The sequence below is a fragment of the Haemorhous mexicanus genome, chromosome 1, assembly GCF_027477595.1.
Source record: "Haemorhous mexicanus isolate bHaeMex1 chromosome 1, bHaeMex1.pri, whole genome shotgun sequence".
Taxonomy (NCBI): Eukaryota; Metazoa; Chordata; class Aves; order Passeriformes; family Fringillidae; genus Haemorhous; species Haemorhous mexicanus.
The window spans coordinates 103,832,945-103,855,585 of record NC_082341.1 but is presented as its reverse complement, the minus strand read 5'-3'; the positions used below and the strand labels follow the sequence as shown (position 1 = coordinate 103,855,585).

The 22,641-nt window shown below is 35.4% G+C and overlaps 1 protein-coding gene across 1 annotated transcript in view; it reads right to left on the bottom strand.

Annotated features, from left to right (window-relative positions):
- Positions 1-462: 462 nt before the first annotated feature.
- Positions 463-22,641, bottom strand: part of CDH19 (cadherin 19) — a 63,971-nt gene continuing 41,792 nt past the window's right edge. The window contains exons 8-12 of the mRNA XM_059857529.1: positions 21,804-21,940; positions 14,755-14,876; positions 6,467-6,584; positions 4,261-4,512; positions 463-1,932 (exon numbers count right to left, since the gene is read on the bottom strand). Coding sequence (XP_059713512.1) covers positions 1,439-1,932; positions 4,261-4,512; positions 6,467-6,584; positions 14,755-14,876; positions 21,804-21,940 — 1,123 coding nt within the window. The 3' untranslated portion in view covers positions 463-1,438. The remainder of the gene's footprint in view (positions 1,933-4,260; positions 4,513-6,466; positions 6,585-14,754; positions 14,877-21,803; positions 21,941-22,641) is intronic.

The following is a 22,641-nucleotide window of genomic DNA, read 5'->3' as shown; positions in this document are numbered from 1 at the left end:
ATTTGTTTGTTGAGGCTGGTTTATTTGTTTGCTTCTTCCTTGCATAAGCTTTCCTGAATCTGTAATTCAGTTTCACTTACCTAAAATCTTACTTAGAAAAAGAAGAAAAAAAAAAAAAAAAGGGAAAACAGAAAGAAATTTGTTGCATAATTTGGTTTATCATGATGCCAGATTTTAGGTGATTGAAAAAGTTGATTGCAAGATATAATTTCTGTAAAATGAGTACTCAGTGAAAGAGAGATGAGTAAAATACAGGTGGGTTGTTTTTTGCAGACAGACCATTTTGAAAAAATTTGATGACCTCAGTTCCAAAATTGCTGTTGGGTAGTGGTTTCAGTAAAGAAATGTTCTGGGATAGCTGTATATTTGTTATGGAATGGTTGGAAAAAAATACAGTATGAAATGAATTGTGAAATCTTACTTGAGTCTTGCAGAATGATTCAGAATAATTTTCAAAGTGGATTAACATTTAAAGCATTTTATTATCTTATTATCTAATGTCATACATAAAGGTTTTATAACCATCAGTTTAGCATTTTAAAGATTCTTAATATTGTTATAATAAAACTGACTACTGCAGCTAATTTTATATTCCATAATAAAAAAATAAATCTGTGCTGGTAAATCAGTCATCCTTAAAACTCTTAATAAAAGGAAAAAATGCCTGTATTTGGACTGCATTTTGTTCTAAGTGCAGTAATATATAATGTGGTCGATTGCAATATTTAAGTTAAATATTGATTCTTCTTCCTATCTTATTTGCTAAATTAAGTACTGGTTTACACATTTTCCAATAGCTTCATTAAAAACTAAAATGGCAGCAAATACTTACTGATGTTGTAATGTTCCTTAATTTTTCTAATAGTAAAAGACATTTGTTTTAGTTTTATCATCCTAAGAACAGTAAATAGATGATCTTGTAAGCACTTCTGACAATGGTATTAGAATATCTAGGGTCTACTTTTTCACAGAATTATATTTATATAATGAAGCATTATACAAATATGCATGTTTAACTTTGGTTAATGTATGTGTTCAACTGCAACAGCATAAGTCTGTCAGCTTTGGAAACTGTTTAAAGCTTATGGATGACAGAATGTTTGCAACATCCATTTATGGCTTCTATTTCTCCTTTCATACTATGAAGATCCAGATTTTCAATATCCAGAAGAGGATCTAGATATCCAAAGCAGCAAGGTTTTATTTAAGCACTTAGATTACCACAAGGTTTTCAAACTAAAACCTCCATCCCTTCATGTGGTAGCACCCTTGGTGTGTTTTATCCTTTCAAGAGGTTTCCACATGTAAAAATTTCCATATTAAATCCCTTGGGCTCCTATTTCTCCTGTTTAATGTGAGATGACCTCCTTTTTAAAAAATCCACAGTTGCATTTGGTTGCTGAGACTTAGGAAAACAAAAGAACAATTCAAAAAGTGCCTAATCCCCCACAGTTCTACGGGAAGAATACATGCCTGCAAGCTGCTTAAAGTGAGGTCCCCAGTCTGCAAGGTAGTCATAGCTCTGATCCACGTCTGAGGTGTTTGAGCCTAACGAGCTGAGGGATCCTGCCAAGGAGCCCGTCCCCTCAAACGCGTAGGTCTGAAGTGAGTCATAGGGAGGAACGCTAGGATCTGTATTTGCTTCTTCAAGCTTTTCTGAAATGAATTGCCTGAAGATTGCACTGTCTGGGCCAACCTGAAGAGACTGTCTGTAGAGGCTCTGGATTTCGGAGGCCACCTTCCTCCGAGGTTTGTGCATTCGCATGACGGCGCGCGTCCTCAGTGCCGAAATATCAAAGGCTTCTGTGTCCTCCTCGCCCCCTCCTTCATCATCATAACTGACAATGTTCTCTCTGAATTCTTCCATCTTCTCTGAAAAGGGAGCCTTCTTCTGCTGCTGCTGCCTTATGGTTACAATTGCCAAAAAGAACACTGACAAAATAAAAAAAAAAAAGAAGGGACAAGAGAAAAATTAAGCAGAACTAGAGACTATGAATGTGCTTGGAAACATTTAAAAAAACTTCTTGTCTTAGTATCAAGGCAGTTGAAAAGTGAAGCTATCTTAACGAATTTATAGAGCTGTAATTTTTATGTATTTTATGGTTTTGAGATGAGCAATGGGTGTGTTGGAAAATGGGTACAAAGGGACTTATAAAAAAGGCGAATTAAATGGAGCAGTTCTTTTGGTAGATGAAAATTTGAAACTGATGGAAACACAGGTTATGCTTTTTGAAAGTGCTTTTTATCACATAACATCCATTTCACATTCAGAATTTAAATTCTTAATCTTTACCAGTCTTTCTGATAAAAGCTCCATCAAGATCAAATGAAAAATGAGACAATGAGCAAGATATCCTCCTCACCTGGTTGAATCATTCAGTTCCACAGACTGTGCTGAATGGTGTTCAACTATTTCTGTTGTGCTGGTTTTAAATTTTGAAGACTCACTAAATTCTGTGTCATTTTACTGTCAAGCCTATGAATCAGATGACCTTATTTCTTTCATAGGTGAAAAGTGTCCTACATTTTCTATTAAAGCATTACTTTTTAATCCCTCATAATTTCATTTTAATTGAACAATCCCTTTGAATTAGTCTATGACTTTCAATGAGATTAATTCTTTCAGTTTTAACTATATCTTGCTGCAGTTCTACTTAGCAAGTATTTTGCAAACTGTAGTGTTTTTACTCCAAACATGAAATGATACAACTACCAAGAATTACAGCATTTTGCTTAAGAACATGAGGAACCTGAAGCAGTTCTGTTTTCTACCTAGAACAGTTTACAATAAACTATTCTATTTGCTTGGGAGATACCAACACAAGACTTGATAGCACGGAAAACAAGAATTTCTACTATGCATCCACAAAACAGGCGGTTTTCCAAACGCTTTGCCTGGTGAACCCTTCTGATGGTATACTCCCTACTTGAAAATTAAGTTTTAAGATATAAATAGTAAACTTCTTATATATAGAACATTCAATTATTTAATTTCAAATAATTCTAAAAATACATTCAAAGAATTAAGGAATTTAAAATATATGTGTTTGTAAAGCATGTAGTAGATTCAGTTTTTTCTTCTTTTGGACTAATATATTTATCTATATCCCTGCTTTGACTTTGGTGATATGAATAGGCCCAGTAGATGCCATGGATTTATTCCACTTGGAGAGAGAACCTCTCTGCAAGAACCCATGAAATCATTGATTATTAATTCCCATGATGGCCTGGATAATGAAGTGGTACAGTTTGCCTGATCCTTAGTTCCTGAAGTCAATAACACAAAGTGAACCTATTCAGATACCCTGCAACCATCAAACAACACTTGAAATACACTGACCTATAAGCTTAAACTGACCAGAAGACATAAAGCAGATATCTAAGCTCAGATTTAAATAAGACAGCTCTGGAAGTGCAGGCAAGCCTAGAAAAAACAAATTCATTGTATATTCCCATGTCTTCAATTGGAAACCAGGGCCTGTATGTAGGGAATATAATGCATCCCTGGACTTTTCTATGGAGTCAAGAAATGGCTGGTGTCCAGAATGGCCAGCTTTAAGTTGTTGGTTTGGTTTTGGTGCTGTTTGCCAGCTGCCCACAACCCTTTGCAGAGGTACTAGAAAAAATCCTGTGCATTTGAACCACTCTCAATCCCAGTTTTCACATACCCAAATTCCCAAAGGTATTGGAAGTTAAGCTGGTGTCTTCTGAGAGGAAAAAGGAGATGTCCAACATTTGGAGAAAATGCTGTCTAGAGATGAAACATTAATTGGGAAAGAAACTCCCTGTGTCTGGAACTTTCTGGCTGATGACAGATTCCCTGTTTCTTTTATTATTCATAATTGATCTCAGTTCTAAATTTGCTGTTCCTAAGGCAGAATAAGTAGGGTGCTACTTCTTTTAATAAATTCCTACACTAGCAAATTTTCTTGCATAATGCTGTCTTCAGCTTTACCTGTGATCAATACAGACTTTGGGCTCTGAAATCTTTATTATTGCACTGCCAGGAGAGTAAAGAGGACCATGACTCAACTACACCCAACTTTTAGGAAATTATGCTAGAATTCAAGTTTTACTGAAAACTGAGGAAAGGAAGGGAGAAATTATATTTAAGAAAACAGGAAAGAAATGAAACATTTGCCTTATTTCAATTTTTACCAATGGCCCAGTAGTTCCAGATTTGAGTCAAGAGTCCATCTTTTTTACTTAACCAACCCCACTGTAAAAGGAAGCAAAGTCATTTTTCTTACTTGTACTTACCGAGGAATATTATTATGCAAGCCAAAACAGCAACTAAAGCCTCTGTGCTGAGACCCAAGGAATACATGAAAGCTCCATATCGGCAGTAGAAGGTGTTAACCTCAGTGTCACAGTCGCAGACAGTGACAGTAAGAGTATTTGTGCTCGTCAGCGGTGGGGTTCCATTATCCTCAATTAAGATTGGCAAGTAAAAATAAAACTGCTCTTGCCTGCTGAAGCCACTTTTTCCTGTGAAAATTCCAGCTGTGTTATCTAGAAGATAAATTATTATGATGAGGTGCATTTATGTATTTTGTAACCGCAAAAATAATGTTTAGTGGAAACTGACCTATTTAAAAGCAATCATACTCTGCAAAGCTGCATATTAGCAAAAGTTAAAAACGTAAAAGCAGGCACTGACATTTGGTGCATATTTTGTCAATCGTGAATAGATTGCACTTAGTTTTGATATATGTACTCCAGGGGCAATAATAAAATTTGAGCGTGGAGCTCTGGTTTTAATGTTCAGAGCTCAAGAAATTTACATCTTTTTCAGTACCTGGCACCTGCTCAGACTAATTAATTGCTTCTTAAAATGGTCCATGTATCCAGCTGCTACCAAGCCAGAAGTTCACAGATAAAATACAGACAGTTTGTCAATCAAAAAGGTTAAAAAGTGCTTCTAACATCACATAGTGAAAACAGGTGGCAAGGGAAAAAAGAAAAAGCAAGAAAAAAGTTCACTAAAATGGTCTTATATTTATTTCCCTGGCACAAAAACTGGAGCTATCTGGACTTCTACAACCTAAAATAGCAAAAATATTTAGATGCTTTAACTTTGTTTTGTATTTAAGCATGAGTGTTTAAAAATTTATTCTGTAAAAAACAAAGTAAACAGCTTAAATTCAGGTCCTGCTGCATATCAGTTAGAGTAAGCAACTTAGATTGCGGCAAAACAAAATAGTCCTGTCTACATACAAGTGTAATGAACAGAAGAAAAAAGAATCTAGAAATATTTCCATGTCAGAATTTTTTTTCATGAAAGAGTGAAAAACTGCATGTGTGTATACGTAGAAGTAAGGAAAAAATACAATACATTTGCACAATACAGCTATACAAACAGTCTACTAAAGTTAACTCCCTCACATAGAAGTTGTTCTAGGTTTCTACCGTAGTTCAGGAAGTAGCTCTGAGATAAAATACTAAAGATCTACAATCCCTTTTTCTCTTCCTTAGGGCTATCACAATTCAACCAGCCATTTCTGTTGAATGTGGCAGAAAGGGGCAGGCTGAAATCTGATTGCATCGTATTTCAAAAAGTTTTGTTTTCCCCTTTAGTAGCCATCAAAAAGAACTGAATAGGTTGCTTTGTGGGAGGGCTTGATTGGGTTTTGGGCAGAAAGAGGAAAGGTGGGAAAGGCTCATGGCTTGTGCACAATTTGACCTTAATATAACGACTTACCTCTTCCGGGAAGGGAGTGAGAGATGAAGATGGGAACTGAAATTCTTATTGATACATTGACTAACTTTGAAGATAATTGAGAAATAGGTTGCCATTTAACGTATTTGGAGCTTCCCAAAACTTATTTCCATTGATTTGTTCCCTTAGCCAGAACATTCAAATGATTAACGTGGTCAATAAGAACGATGTGTACTTTAGCTTAGTCTGACAAAGCTTTATTTTGTAGTCTCAGAAGACTTACTCTAAATGGTCACCTTCTTGGAATTCGATCAGATATCACACCTGTATTTTCATCTCAGTCTGGTTTTGCTTGATATTATATATTATAAAGTAACATTCTATTCCTAGTTATCTGTTTTTATAATGTTGGTCATCCTGAATTGATGAAATAACAATCCTATACTTATATCAATCTTCTCTTTCTAATGTTCTTATTCCTCAGGCAAAACATTTTAACAACAAAGTTGGAATTGACCACCATATTCAGCATTAAGAAAATAATTTTTAAGAAATAGCAGTGTATTTTTCATATCAGCTGTTTTTTCTTTCCCTGAAAAAAAACTGTCTTGTGCTGTTTATAATATTCACTTGAAAAGGAAAATAAACTCTTTGATACTATTGAATTATTGTTTTGAAATGGACCTTGGGACATATCTAATTTTTATAACAAAAATTTCTCTTTAAATAGAAAATTTCAAGAATTAGGAACCACTTGGAAGCATCTTCTTTCAGGCAGGTCTTAAAAAGCTGCATGACTGACACTACCTTGATTGTCTTTGACAGTAAAATGTGAGCTGTTTGAGTCCTCCTGAGCCAATGAGAAATAAAAATGGTGACCTTCTCCTGAGTCATCTTGATCCACTGCACTGATGTTTTGAATTAGCTGGAAAAATAAGACAACAGAGTTGTTTAAGAGAAAAAAAAATTTCCTTGCCCTTTAAAGCAATAAAAAAGTTATAATAGATATGTTAAAATTAAACGATTGATGTTGAGGGTGTGATCTGTGAATCTGTTTTGAGTGCATAATATATAAATATTGCCCAAGCACCCAAATAGGCTTATTGAGACTTATATTCTGCGAGTACTCTGCTTTAAGTTTTCATCCTTTTGAGACAGGCAGGCATTAAAATCTTGAGAAAATGTAAAATATTTTCTAGATGGAAGGACCAGGATCAAATGAAGTCTGCCTAAATAAAAAAATTATATAAATATAGAATGTTTTGTTTTTTTTTTTTTTTTTAATCCAAGGTGAACAGTACACCTTTCTGCATTTGAAGAAATCTTTATATGCAAAACCCATTCCTTTTGAGTCCACAATTATATTGGCATCATTCAACTGGTATATTGTGGTCCCGTAAGTTACATACATTGACAAGTTCATGTGCTGAATTGTTGATTCTGGATATTGCAACAGATTGATTATAGAAATTTTTGGCTGCTTTTTCTCAAGAAAACAAAATAGCCTTCATTTAGAAATATGTCAAACCAGACAGTCATTGCAAGATAAAATAAAAAATAGCAGCATTCAAAAGAATGTTTTTCATCTTTATAAATAAACAACCACATAGCTAACATAATTAGCAGTATTTCTTTTTAAAAAGTCTATATTTCTTATATTTATCAGTAAATATTTAATTTTTAGCATAAATAAGTGAAGATCCTTGCTGATCAGGAGGAAAGCAAACTGCTGGAAGTCTACCAATATTCAGAAAAGAGAGGGTCAAATTTGAACTTTGGCTCTATTTTATCAGTTATCACATGCTTTGTATGAGGGTACATGAGAACTTGTACCCTCAAGTTTTCTCAGACCACCTGAATGGTTCAAACAGGGCTTTAAGTCAGTGGAAGTGATTACTGCTGCTTTCCATCTATGCCTTTGAAAACTTTTCCGGATAAATCCTTTTTCAAAGATCTAGACCTTCATCACGCATTCTTTTTCTTTTCAAGCAAGCCAAGTTTGATGAAATCATCACAGCAGAGTGCAAAATGTGGCTTACACACCAGAAGCTTTGTATTCTTAACACTGTTCCCTCTTCATATGTGAAATTTATTTTAAATCTATACTTTCTCTCTATGGAAACATGAGGACTCTTGAGGTCTTTAATTTGTTAATTTTTAATTGCCATTAATGAGAGGAATAACTTTTCAGTGATGTCATGGTATACAAAGGAGGGAGATTCTCAAGGGATTTTTTTTTTCTTTTCTCAAACTAACAAAATAGCTGAGGTGATGCAAATACAGGTATGAAAATGCAGGTCAAGAAATCAGTGAGGATAAACTGACAGCTAACATTTCCTTGACTAGCACAGGCGTCATTTTTATAAGGAAATGTAGTTCCCAGAATAAGCTCAATATGAACAGAAATAGGGTAAAAAGTTATATATCCAGTCTAAATTGTGAAGAAAGACACATTTTATAATGTTTTGCCATCTACTTCAAAAAAACTAAAAGAGACCATACTGGCTTTTCTTGAAAATTTGCTGGTTACATGTTGCAGATGAGGATAAATCTTGCTATGAATGTACACACCTGTCCTTAAAATTCAGGGTCTCTAAATATATACTAAATATGCAAAATAATATAATGATCTACAAAGGCATCTTGGCCACATTTAGTTTGTTTTATTTTAGTTGGTTTCAGTTCAGTTACTTGGTAGAGAAAAATTACCTACTTATGTACTGAAAAAAAAAGTGATTTTCATTGAACCAGGTATTACCAATGTCTTTTGAAAACATATTTTTAAGAGTATATAATGTGTGAAGATCATAAAATTACAACAGTTGTGAATTAGATACTGTTTTGCTATTTCATTACTGACTTCCATAATTTACATACAGAACGTATTTGGCTCTGTACATTTTATCTATATCTGATTCAATCTATAAAATTCTAAGGAGAATGTGGCTAATTGAAAAAAAACCCAAACCACCTTCCCTTGCTTTGATCTGCGCTGTCCCATTCTGCACAAACTTAAGATTCCTGTGGTTGTTCTAGATATAAATATATGTATATATATATGCCTTCAGGGATTCACCTTAGCAGCAGAGGAAAATTTGAAATATAAGGACAGGGCAAATCCTTATTGTTTACTTCTTGCTGGGGTACTTTGACTAAGATTCAACAAAACCCACATTAGTCTACAAAATATGCAGAGAGCAGTAAGTAATTCTGATTTTATTGACTCGGAAGGAAATATCTCTCAGAGTGAAGGAAATCCCTTCTTTTTTTTCCAATTTCCTAGGTTTTTGTACATCTGACCTAGGAGATTCTAGCCTTGTACCAGGGGAACTGGCGTCACATTCTCAAAAACAGCAATTACTGCCAGTGTTTTGATGCTTCCACACCTCCTACATTTTAGTGTATAAACAAAGAAAATATAGTGGATGTTTTGTTGCTTTTGCAAGGTTATGTCAGTGGTTGTTTTGACTTGGCTGAAATTTAATTGCTTTAAAAATTCTTTTTTCAAGTCTCATTATTATAGAAGCTTTAAAGATTTGGCAGTTTGAAAAATGGGTATTTCTTTAAAACAGACATTAATTTACTTGATCATTTTTTGAAAAACTGATTTAAATTTATGATGGCTTTTGAGGACCCAAAGAATGCAGTGGAATATCTCAGTGCACTAGCAAAGAAGAAAGCTTTCCTAAGACAGGCCCCCAGAAGCATAGATGGGAAACAGGAAGATGCTCATTTCAGGCCTAAATGGAGGTGAAGGTTTGGAATCTGAGCATTGGACGAAATTCCCCTGTGGGGACTTGTGATAACTAAAGATGGCAACAACAGAAGAATACCAGGAGTGGCAAGTCAGTTGTGAGTGATCTATCTGAACAAAAATTCCCACCCTGGCAAACTGAAAGAGGAAGAAATTCCTTATACACATGCCCAGGTTGTCAGAATGGCATCTTGTAAATAAATTATTTACTATATTTGATTGTATTTATTAATCTTGTTAATAAATACCTCTGGATTATGGAAGAGTTGATTGCCAAGTAATCTTAAAACTTAATTAGAAATTCATTTCCTCAACTCCAAATGGTCTTACTTAATTGGAATTATAGAGACGTCCAAAAGGAAAGGTCAGAGCTTCTTTGTTGCAAATCCTTTCTGCTTCTACTGGCTTTCAAACCAAGTTAAACTTAAGGCATAAATTGTCCATCTGAACAAAACCAGTTGTGTTAATTTTGATGCTAGAGAGCTCTGAGTATAGAATTTTGAGTTTTTTATGTGTTAGTTTTACCAATCCCATTAGAGAAATGGAGGGAAGTAGAAACATTTGCCACTTCTCTCTTTCCACTTCAGTTTTTTAGGGTTTTTTTTCACAAAACATCCTTCAGTATGAGTTCCACTGTGGATTATAGGATGCAAGAGACCTAATCACCCATTTTTTTGGGGAGTACAGAACTGATTTGGTTCAAATTGGCAGAAGTCTTATAAGCCGTATGATTTTTCCTCAGGCTCGTAATATTTACTGATCATCAGAGTTTAGAGCAGGTAAAAAGATTAAAGTGTTGATTACTAGTCAGCACTACATGTTCCAGGTAGACCTTTTACCTCAAGAGCCAGGTTCTCCTGTTGACTGCTTCTGTTTTGAAAAGCAAATTGGCGCAGTATTCAACAGATTTATCTGGGTCTACTGTAAATCTTTCTGCTCAACTATAAATAAAATTGTGTACTTCTCTGCAAAGAACTAACAACAACAAAGATCATGTCATGACACTGAGGTGCTTTTTTATGTTTGCTCACATATGCTAATAAATTTCTCCCACCTGTGCCATTCTGCTAAGAGATAATGTTGTGGAATCATGGTCCGCATAAAACATAAAAAGGAATTTTCCATGGGTCACTGTGCCCACTGTTTCAAAGCATCGCATATTACACTCAGTGCATCTGCAGGTGTAGCTCAGTGTAAGAGTCTGTTATATTATACGTTGCTTTCACAGCTTCATCATGTTTTACACTCTAAAGGATGCATTCATTGTTGCTGGGTTTTTTAACTTTTTTTCCTTATCATTACTGTTCAGATGCTTTTTGTAAATGTTGAAGAAAACATGCCATATGAAATATTAAACAGTGTCTTACCTCTCACTTACATTTTTCTGCTACAAAAAATAATTTTGCATCGTGATTTGCTAGAAAGGATCTGTTTTAGCAAACTTCTCATTTTTAATATTAATCATATGCTCATAAATTTGTTTAAAGATTTCCTCTCTTTTCTTCTGTCAAAATTTTCATTATGTAGAGAAGTAATAGCAAATGAGTACTTTTCACTTACACTGTAACTGATTATTATTTTATTATGTGCCAAGAACTGAGTAAATATATTTGTTTTTTTTCTTATCTCTGACTCAAAGTTCCTGCATACTCAATCACTTCTTTGAATCTAATAAAAATTGCTAAGCAAGCTGTAATATCAAAATCACTTCACATATGATTCCCAAATTAAAGGAACTCAGAACTACCAAGATAAATATGCATTAGAGATGACAGATTAATTCAGAATATAGGTAGTTCAGAATAGTTTATCTTCAGCTGAAATCAGCTTCCTCTCTGATAGGAAGAAAGATCAATATTCACAAAAGGACTGAAATTACCATGCATAGGTACTTTATGGATGGTCAGCTTGCTTACATATAATATAAAGATTTTGATACGGTCTACATCAAACTTTCAAGCTGCATCTTCCAGATGAGTTAATTTATTAATATTTTGGTAATTAGGCTTTTTTTGAGATACATTCTGGATGAGATGTCTCTAGTGCTACCTTTGGGGTGGATTTGGTCATCTTGGTAGTTTTGACTATTTGTAAAGAATATTTCCTTAGAAGCTCAAAGGTTTATACTTACTGCACACACCCATAAATGGTAAATATGAAAAAATTATTAGAACATTGTGGTCATCATTTACTGTGTTTACATACAGTTACAAAATCAAAAATTCTAATCAAAAAGAAAATCACAGGTTTGAATGCCTTATTAATATTGTTCTGTTTTATCTGATGATAACTATAGCTGTAGTGGAACAGAAGACTATTTAACAGTGCAATTTTCATGTTCAATTCATTTGGAAAACAATTTATAGAATGGTGGTGGTGCAGTGAAAGTGCTTTTCAATGTTTTAAAGAAAACTTGAGTTGTAGTGTAGTATACAGTTGACTTCTGTATTATAGGACAGTACTAAACGATAACATTAAATGGATAGTGAAAATTCCATTCAAGATGTCTAATAAACATGATGAATGCATTCAGTATGAAGCCAAAAACACCTATCTATCTTCTTTATATCCGTTTTTATTGTCAAATTTGGATTATAGTCCCACAGACCGAAATCTACTTCTTTTGTTTGAATGACTTTTGGAGGCTAAGCTAAACACAGCTGTAACTCACACAAAGACACCAAACAGGGGCTTGAAGGTCAGCATTTAGTCAATAAAAGCAGACCAAGAATTTTCATAGACTCTCAGAAAATCCAAAACTTCAAAGCAAGCTTTCTCGTCTAGACTGAAGTTGTTAATAACTGTGTCTGAGTCTGGATAAGTAGGACAACAATTATTTTTACTCATGATAAGTTTTATATTCTATATCACAAATCAGGATATTCTTAGGCTATGTAAAAATAACTAAATTGTAACCTCACTCTAAATTATTTTTATGGTAAACAAGGCTGACAAGATAAAGTCTAGATTGAATAAGACAATTCATTTTTTAGAGCTATCTTTTCCTCCACAGTGCCTTTCCTTCTTTTCCCCCTAAAGACTCTAAACTCATGCAAATATATTTTGGAATGTCCCATGGAATTAGACACAACTCAGCTCAGATCAGGGTAAGAAGTGAATTGCAGAATTGCAGAACATCTCTGAAAACATCTCTCAGCACAGTGATTCCAGCTAAAAGGATAGACAGGTGTGATATTGTAGCTTTGCAATCTTTACTCTCAACTTAACATGTACGCAGATTCCATAGCTGCTTGAAATTGATTGCAGAAATACGGTTAAGATAAAAATGTATCTAATATCCTGGATAAGTCCTTTAATTGCTGAAACTAATTCTTCTGAAATGTAAATTTCTTATTCATTGAACAACCACCTATAAAATCACATTTGAATCTTTTGGTTTCTTGCTGAGAAAAAAAAAATTTCTGTGAGTAAAAATTTAAAAAACAAAAGTTAACTCCAAAGGAGATACATCAGCTAAAAATTCTGGGTTTTAATTTTAAATATTGAATAAAATATCCTAAACTCTGACTATGATAATTATGCACTTCAGTAGCATTTTCCTGTTGTTCTTCCTAAGATAATTTGTTAATGAGAAAATTATTTAACAATACTGTTGCAGCCTCAACAGGCTAAACTAAAGATGCCTGTGATTCTCAAAAACCTATAACAATGAAAATAATAATAATAAAAAAAAGTAACGTTATGCTTTTCTGTATGGTGAGAAAAATATCACATTCGTCCCTCATTTATAAATAACAATGTCAAAGAAAAATTATTCAGTGTACTTTACTTAAAGAATTTAGAATTATTGTTAACACTGCTATTCTTTACAGAACAGTTTTATCCAGTGATTCTCAAAATATTTAATATATATATATGCAATTGATATTGAAAAGTAGTTATTGATAGGTTAGCATAGAGATATTATTTATAAGTAGGCAACTATGGAATACTAAAAACCTTGAAAAGTTAATCACCTGGGTTTTTATCTTATAGGCAAGTCTAGAGCATGGATAAGAATTATCCATGTTATAACTATCCATATTTCATTCATGGTGTCTTGAAGCCAAGGAGCATAAAGTGCAGTTGATTTAATGCCTGCACTTTTATCTGTCATCGAGATAACCAAAGACCAATAGAAATTGCTTACTCCAAATACCTCCTAAACAGAGGTAGCCTTTGCAGACAAGAAGATTTCCAAATGCAGATCAAACAAAGTAGTTGCTGATAGAAAAACATAAATGGATGCAAAAGGCCATAAAGAGCTCATCTGAGCAAGAGGAAAAGCTTTATTTAACTGCAGACTAAATGAGGTCAAAATAAACCAAAATGGCATAAAAAGAGAGATTCTTTGACTCAGAAACAAACACAACAAAACGTTTGAACAGAACCATCACATAATATCCCAAAGGTCTTTTTTTAATGGCCAAATAATGCTTTAGAATGGTGGGAAAGCATATAGATTATTTTCCTCTTATATAGCTTCTTTTTGATTTAGTTGGGTATCTTTGGATGTTGCTGTTTAATTCATACATTTTTCTTTAAAAAAGACCCAAATCAACCAACCAACCAAAAAAAAGAAACCACCAAAAAACCCACAAAAAACCCACAAAAATCTATATTTTACCATCCTGGAGTGTTTTTTTTGTGTGTTTTTTGTTTGTTTGGTTGGTTGGTTTTTTTGGGGGGGGGGGTTTTGTGTGTTTTTTTTTTTTTTTTTCAGGAGGAAAATGGAAAGACAGCAGCGTAACTGAGAATTGGGGCAGCTGACTGATTTTGCCCCATTCACGTGGATATAAAGTAGGAAATGGAAAATAACCTCCTGGGAAGGATGTTAAATATAACAATAGATTAGGCTGCCAGCTAGGGAAGGTGTTGTGAGGGCTGTGTCTTAAACATTTTAAGACTTGCACTGAACTAGTCAGGATTTTAATTCAGTTCACAGTAAAAGATTTCTATCTGAAGGACACAATGGATCTGGATTGAAATTGGTTAAGCCTGTTTCTTATGTTGTTGCTGAAGTTACTGGCCACAGGTTTTTCATCTGTGACCTTAACACGAAAAAAATTTGTGTCCTATATTTTTTCAGAAGTTTCTGCCTGTACTTCATTACTTTTTTTTAAATACAAACAAGACATACAGATTTTGTTATAAAGGGGGAAAAAATATGCATCACTGCATGGAAATTTAAATTTCATATTGTGCATATATCAACAGAACTAATGTTGGAAATAGAAAAAATGCAGTCTGTACTCACAGAATTGAAAGAATCAATGCTAAACATCTCAGATGAAATCTTTATTGTAATGAGAAAAGTGATGACTTACTACATAATGCTCACCTGTCCAGAAACTGCATTTTCACAAACAAATGTTTCATAATTTTTAGGGAATTCTGGTGCATTATCATTAACATCAAGAACTTGGACATACACATTTGCTTCTGAAATTTTTTCAGGATTTCCTAATGGTTGAAAAAAGACAAAAATTAAGGAAAGTTATAAACAATCTTCTACATATTTTCAAGTAATATAAAGATTAGAAAATTTTACCTATATTCTGCAGGGAAGAAAATAATTCAAAAGACCTATGAACATATGTTTACACTAATATAAATAATACAGCACCCTTATAATAGTATATCTTGAAATAGAATATTTCATGTAAAATTTTGGATTTTTTTCATGCTTTTCTTTACCCAATCACAAACTGATTTAATTGTAAAAAATAAAACCTGATCAGGAAAAAATTAAATAATGATTTTGATGAAGAAAAATTTACTGTACAAGCCATATCTAAGGTTATGTGGTAGGAAAGTGTCTACTCTTCTAAGGGTATCTGGTCAAGGACCTTTTCCAATGAAACAGGAGTTAATAAGACAAAGAGGAAGCTATGAGCAACATACTGGATCAAAAACCTGAGGGACAAGTGATAAAGAGAGGGGATTTTGAGGACCCCACCTGGTCAGATATACTAATTGATGTGGGCACCTGAAGTGCGAGAATGTTTTTTCCATCAGATCAGTGGCCTTGACAATTAATAAACCAATGGAGTAAAAGGGGAAAACAGACACAAAACCAAGAGACAGACCTGACAAAATAAACACAGAGACTATGACAAGGGACAAACCTAATGATAATTGATGGGTTATCCAGAAAACACAGGAAAACAATTCCAGCTAGATCAGAAACTGGCAAGACTTTAAATGAGAGGTACCTCAGATCTGGTTTAATGGGGACTCAGTGGAGATGTATGGACCCATGGGAAACAGGCAGAGAGGAACAGAGTTCAGCTAGAAAAGGGTATATAAGGGGCTGGTTGTTTGCAAAATAACAGGGCCAGCCAGTGCATTTGTCTGGCTGAGCCTTGCATTTGATGACCAGTCTTTTCTATCAACTTCTATCTTAATAAATGTTTTCTTAGCCATGTTTCTGCAAAATCTCACTCCTCGCTACATATGTATGTGTGATACAAGGACTAAGTGGCAACTACTGGTGTGACCTGCATATGTGTGAATGAAAATTGATTCCAGATACTGGAGTGGGCTGGGGGTCTGTGATGCCAGGTACTGACTCAGGAGCACAGGGGACAATTGTCTCTGTGCTCCTCAGTCTTGGCATGCATGGGGTTTGTGTATGTTTTTACTGACAAACTTTAAACTGGACTCAACAATGGTTAGGGATCCTTGGGTCCAGGAGAAGTGCTTGGAAGGTCCCCACTTAGGGAGGACTTGCAAATGTGGGGTACATGATGGATTATGAGTTCTGTGGGTTTCAACAAGCATCAAGGGTGCACTGGCTGGTGAGTTGGAGGCCTGTGAATTAGTTAAGAGAACTTGGGATACAGGACGGGGTGTTGGGCAAACAGAATTATGTACTGAAGGGATCCATGAGTGTGTGTGTGCTTGTGAACTTGGAGAGCGCTGTGCATGTGTGTATATGTCTGCATTAATGATCTTCTGCCTTCCCAGAAGAAGAAGGGAGGGGGCTGTCTGTGCTTGTACACTGGGGGAGTCCTGCATGCAGGTGCTGCTGAAGGCAAAGCCTTGTCTGTGTCAATCCCAGTGACTGACTGCTGTGGCTGAGCCTGCAAACAGGTCAGCAGCATTCCTGACCTGGGTCTGCTGGTCGACAGCAGCTAAACATGAGCCAACTTGTGCCCAGCTGGACATGGATTGGCTGAAGGAGCTGGGGTTATTTAGCCTGGAGAAGAGGAGGCCTAGGGGAGACCTTATTACTCTCTGCAACTGCCCAAAAGGAGGTTGCAGGAAGCTGGGTGTTGGTCTGTTTTCCCACACAAGAAGTGATGAGTGGCCTCAAAATGCACCAGTGGAAGCTTAGATTGGATATTAGGAAAATGTTCTTCTTGGAAAAGATTCTCTAGCATTGGAACAGAATGCCCTGGGAAGTGGTTGAGTCACCATCCTTGAGGTATCTATAGTCCCAGACATAGATCAGGCAGCAGGCACATGGTTTAGTGATTAATAAATGTTAGTGGTGGACTTAGCAGTGTAGGTTCATGGTTGGAGTCAATGATCTTATCGGTTCCTTCCAAACCAAACTCCTCCTTAATTCTTTGATTCTACATTGGATAGCTCTTGGAAGTTCTTTACCTATCAGCACATTGAATTCTGACTTACACAGCTCAGCTTTAAGCAATATCTGCTTCTCCACAGTGAAATTTATTATTCTTGTAGGCAAAATGTTCCTCTGCAATGGCAATGCTCACATTCACTTGGATGTGTTGTTGGGTAATGAAGACGTTTTTCCAGTGATTAAAGTAATCTTAAAATATTTCAGGAATACTGACCATTTGTCGACCTAAATGTCTGTTAATATATCACTCACCTATATCTGAACCAGGAGTGTCTGATAATTATAGTTACAATATGTCTAATGTTCAGTGATAGTGTCACTGCATCTGACCTGTTCAGAAATTCTTGAGGCATTGATTTAAATTAGTCAAATGGACCTTTAAGAGAAAAACTAAATGTACTCTTCTCTGCCTCTTTTCAAACTACATCAGTTTGGTTGGTTCTTACATTACTTTTTTAATGTATAATACACTAGGTGTATTATCTCTTGGAGCAAACAGTTGTTTTCTTGGATCTTATGGAATCTATGCTGATAGCTTTGAGTCTTTTGCTGAAGGAAATGGCAGCAAAAGCAAGTACCACAGAGATAAATGCATCGATACTCAGCAGTTTCACATTTCTGTTCCTCCTGTGAAATCATTACAACTGTGCTAATTTACCAAAGCTTGTGATCTGTCAGACTCATTTCAAAAATATTTCTTTGTGGGATGAAATTTCTCCTGTGAAATCAAACATCCATAATAATACAATAGGCAATGAAAGAGGGCTCAGCTTCTTTTAGATAAACATAAAAAGTAGCCTACATTCCTTTTAGAAATAATATCAAGTGTGTAGGAGTTACTTTAATTCTTTTAGTGAACCGAATTGGATGTATAGGGCAGAGATTTGACTACATTGTCTTTCAAAGAAGAGCTTTGTAATCTCTAATAGAAAGCAGGGAATACCTTTGGTGGCTTCAGTTGTATAAAAAGTGGCACAGGAAGGACCCATCTAGTTTTGCCTATTCTTACCTTGCTTGTTTGTAACATTCATGGGTACTATATTGGCTTTAAAGCCTACCCTTTTCTTGCACAAAACATTTAGATAGCACGTTGTTGGAATCACGTCTGTATTCTTTCAAGAAAAGTTTGTTGTGGTTTTTTTTTTGTGTTTTGTGTTTTTTTTTTTTTTTTTTGCAGGGAGGGGTGGGCAGGAGGGATTTTGTAATAGCCTTGTTTCTAATTCTTTAATATATTTGGGTTGTAGCATCATAGCTGCCTTGATGGGATTTTTTTTCCTTAGTATAGGGTTAAGTGACAAGGAAGAGCATTTCTATCATTTCTGTATGTATGGAAGTTTTCAACAATATGAAAATTTTTAATTTTTCTGAAATCACTGTTGTTTTGTTTTGGGAAGGAGCAACATATTACAAAGCTACTCTTGAAATCAGTGCCTGGGGAATATTTAATGACAGTTTTGGCAAAGCAGAGTTATTGCATTGATTGCATTTTGAAGAGAAGGTAGGCAACATACACTCAGCTAGTGTACCCAAATCCTACAATATCAGATTTCTCCCAATTAGAAGAATTTTTTTTGGTCACAATTTCTGTGAGAGAGATCAGGACTTGAAAAACAAGGACTAGGAGAAGAGAATGTCAAGTGCAACAGGCTGGATCAGTGTGAAAATTAGGATGACACTTAAATTGCTAGGGACCTATATTAGTAACTTGAAAAGAAAAGCAATGACCATCTCTAGACACAAAACAGAACTCAGTATTTGCAGGAGATTAAAAAAAGCTTACATTGACATCATCCAGTAAACATAAACTTGCAATAATAACAATAATATTAGCACTACTACTACTAATAAATGTTACCTTCATAATTTATATTTTTATGGCATGACTATCATTTATGCTAAGGCAAATTTCTTTACTTCCTAAAAGAAATTAACATATATAATTTTTTAAGAAGCGACTACTCCAAAAAGTTAAAAGTTTATCAACAAAAATATATATGAGACCATGGCAGGGTGACATTTAATTTTAAATGTATCCATATTGAAATTATTGCTGAACTTCAGTCCTGTATCCAGGTCTGGAGACCCCCCTGCAAGACTCAGTGGTAAAATGACTCCTGTCTGTTGTGAGTTAATTTTGTTGGGACTGACAGTATTAACTAACACTGATCACAGAATTATAGATAATTGAGGTTAGAAAAGACTTCTCAGTTAAGAGAATCAAAATGTCAACCTAACTCTGCCAGGTCCACCATGAAACCATGACCCCAGGTATCACATCCACAGGTTTTCTGAACACTTCCAGGGAAGGTGACTCATTTACTTCCCTTGGAAACTTAATCTAATGATAGACAACCCTTTTATAGGAAAAAAAAATTCCTTAGTATCTAATTAAACTTCCCATTGTGCAACTTCAGGCCCTTTCCTCTCATCTTCTTGTTACATGGCAGAGAAGACTGACCCCACTTCCCTGCAACTTTCTTTCAGGTACTTGTACAGAAAGTTCCCTCCCAGCCTCCTTTTCTCCAGTCAAAACAGCCCCAACTCCCTGAGCTGCTCCTCACAGGACTTGTGTTCCAAAGCCTTCACCCTCTCTGTTGTCCTCCCCTGGATATGCTCCAGGACCTTCTGGCCACTCTGCCCCCAGCCTGTAGTGCCATGCAAGGTTGTTGTGACCCAAGTGCAGCACCTGGAACTTGGCCTTGCTGGATTTCATACAATTGGCCTTGGCCCATCAATCCAGCCCACCCACATCTCTCTGCAGAGCTTTTATACCCTTCAACAGATTAACCTCCCACAGCCCAGCTTGGTGCCAGAGGTAAACTGACTGAGAGTGCACTCCATGCAATCATCCAGATCATTGATAAAACATATTGAACAGAACTGACCCCAGTACTGAGCTTAAGGAAAACCAGTACTGACTGTCAGTTGGATACTAATGATCTAAAGATTTCTTGCTCTCAGGGAGGATTAGAATGCCATTGTTTGTGCTTCAGCTTTGTACTTGGACAAAGTTTCTTACAACCAAGTAAAAATTTATGAAAGGAAACTTGATTTTTCTTGAGCTTTAGGCATAAAGTGGAGAATCAACAGTTTGCAAGTTCTCCCTGCTCACATTAAAGCTCCAACTAATTACTCTGATTTCTGAATACTTTTAAAACATGCTCCCTCAATGGCACGAGGATAGGATGATCCATACCACAGGTCAAAATAACAGAGTCAAGCCTCTCTCACTAATCTCTGATCCCTGCAGTCCTGCACTCAAAGTTCTGTGTAGTGTATGAATATCAGGGCATATCAACAGGATCCTGGGGCCTGTTGTAACACAGTTTCAATACTTGACTAAGGTACAATGAACATCTTATTTGGATGAACTCTAATGACATTTTGATTGTGCTTCAGTGGAGCCACAATGTCATCCACCACATGTCTCATGCACACAGTACATAATATGAATATATTTCAAGGAATAATATACTGCCAGTTCCTGATAAAAATCCTTTCAGGTGTACCCAGACCAAGGTGACCTAACTTCGGATCTCTTAAACATATCATTATAGACAGTGACCTTATCATCATTAAAGAAATAAAGAATAAGGATTTTAACATAATGGGGTCTCTGTTTCTCTATCATAACTTTCATTATCACGGAAGTCTCACTTTCTTTTGTTACAGGAGACAGGTATTCATTTGTAACATTTGGTTCTCTCCTGTTTTATTGTTCAACTAAACAAAAAAGTCTAGGCCAAAGTTGTCCTGCTGTGTTTCCATAGAGCTGTTCAAGACATGCCAGAGATCAAATTTGCTAACACTTGTCATCTACCAAACAACATGAGAATAGAACTCATGCTTAAAATCTCACAGAGAAGCTGAAAAGGAAGATAGTACCATCAATTCCTAAATATAAGTTAAAGACTTCAGTGCAAGTTGATACTGAGTATTCTGTAGTAGACTTCCAGCAGTAATGTTCTACAGGGAAGTCCCCTTTTTGGGCAACATTGAAGTTTATTAATGTTTTTAATGTGGTCATAGCAATAAATGACATTTAACTGAGATTCAGGAGTAAAGAACAGGTGCTAAAATTATTGGGCAAAATAGGTCTGATTATTGATTCTACTCTAGTTTCATATTGTTTTTCTCCTTCCTGAGGATGAATGGGATTAGTTTTTAAAAAATATAGCAGTAATCTTGTTAAACTGCCTTATAAGTGAGGAGCTATTAAATTTCTAGTGCTGTCCCAGATTCAGGGGAACCAGATCACCAAAAACACAAACAGAGGTAATTTGCATTTGACTTTCAAACAAAATTGACAGGTGAAATCTATATAAAGGGTGCTTCAAGGCTCTAATTGTCCCCGAATAGACGTCTAGATGATTTAGGCCTTAACATTCACAATTAATTTGAGCCACAGGTTTCTGACTGGTGTTAAATTAGACCCTGGCTAATTTCACACTAGTCAAAAATCTGGTGTGAAATTAACCAGGGTCTAATTTAACATAAGATCTTGCACTGCAGGAGCAATTCTTATGCTTCAGTGTAACTTGAAAGCGTTACACTCTCAATCCTATTACAATTTCTTTTTTCATAAGGTCATCTTTTATGAAAAAGCACAGGACCTTGGAGCTCAAATACATTCCACTTCTATTTAACTAATCATTTTAATAATGCTCCTTAGTGTAGCAAGCAACAGTAGTATAATCAGAAAGAAGAATGTATTCTCCACTTAAAAGAAGGCACATACAGAGGATAATTACAGTTCACAGTGTAGAACCCCAGCATTCCTTACATTTCTTACTCACTTGTTTCAGTGGCTGTAACAGTTATGTTGTGCCAAGAAGCTATCTCTCGGTCCAGAGGTTCAGTGGTAATGATTGCTCCATTGTGTTCATTGATGCTGAACAGCCTCTTTAAATGACTGCTGTGGACAATAGAGTACCTGCACCAAGAAAAGGAAGGACTTTCTGTGGTACTGAAAACTTCCATCAGAGGCAAGGACATCGAAAGCTATTGTCAGCTGAGAAAACAGAGCTGTGCATATATGCATAAAAATGTGTGCTGCAACAACTCAAAAATCATGAAAATGTACATGTATAAACATTTAAAATTCACTGCCGCCAAGATCAAAGCTCTTCTTTTTATAAAACTAAATATGTCTCAGATCTATATTAATATGAACTGAATCCAAAATGCATTATTCATTCTTACTTCTAAGTCAGTCTCACAGCAGGTGAATGACTTCATTGAAAAGAAACAGCAAAATTGCCACTTGTGAAATGAATAACACCAACATCTAAGTGGAGATATAATGGCAAATCTATTTTATCATTGCTGACATGCTCTGATGCCAAGGGATTGGGCATTATAAAGACAGACAACTATCTGTAATGAGGTGACACTAAGGCAGAGTACAAAATCCTACTGCAGGAGATGATTGCAGGAAAGACTCAGTGTTCCCGAGTCATTGCTGAAAAGGCTCTGGATGCTGTGGATATGTACATGTGCACATACATAAACACAGGCCACTCAAGCTGTTAAGTCTAACCACTTATTGCAGGACAAAGATGAACTGAAATAGCAACCAAAGATATTGCAATTGAAATAGCAACCAAAGATAATGCAAAATATATTTACTGCTGG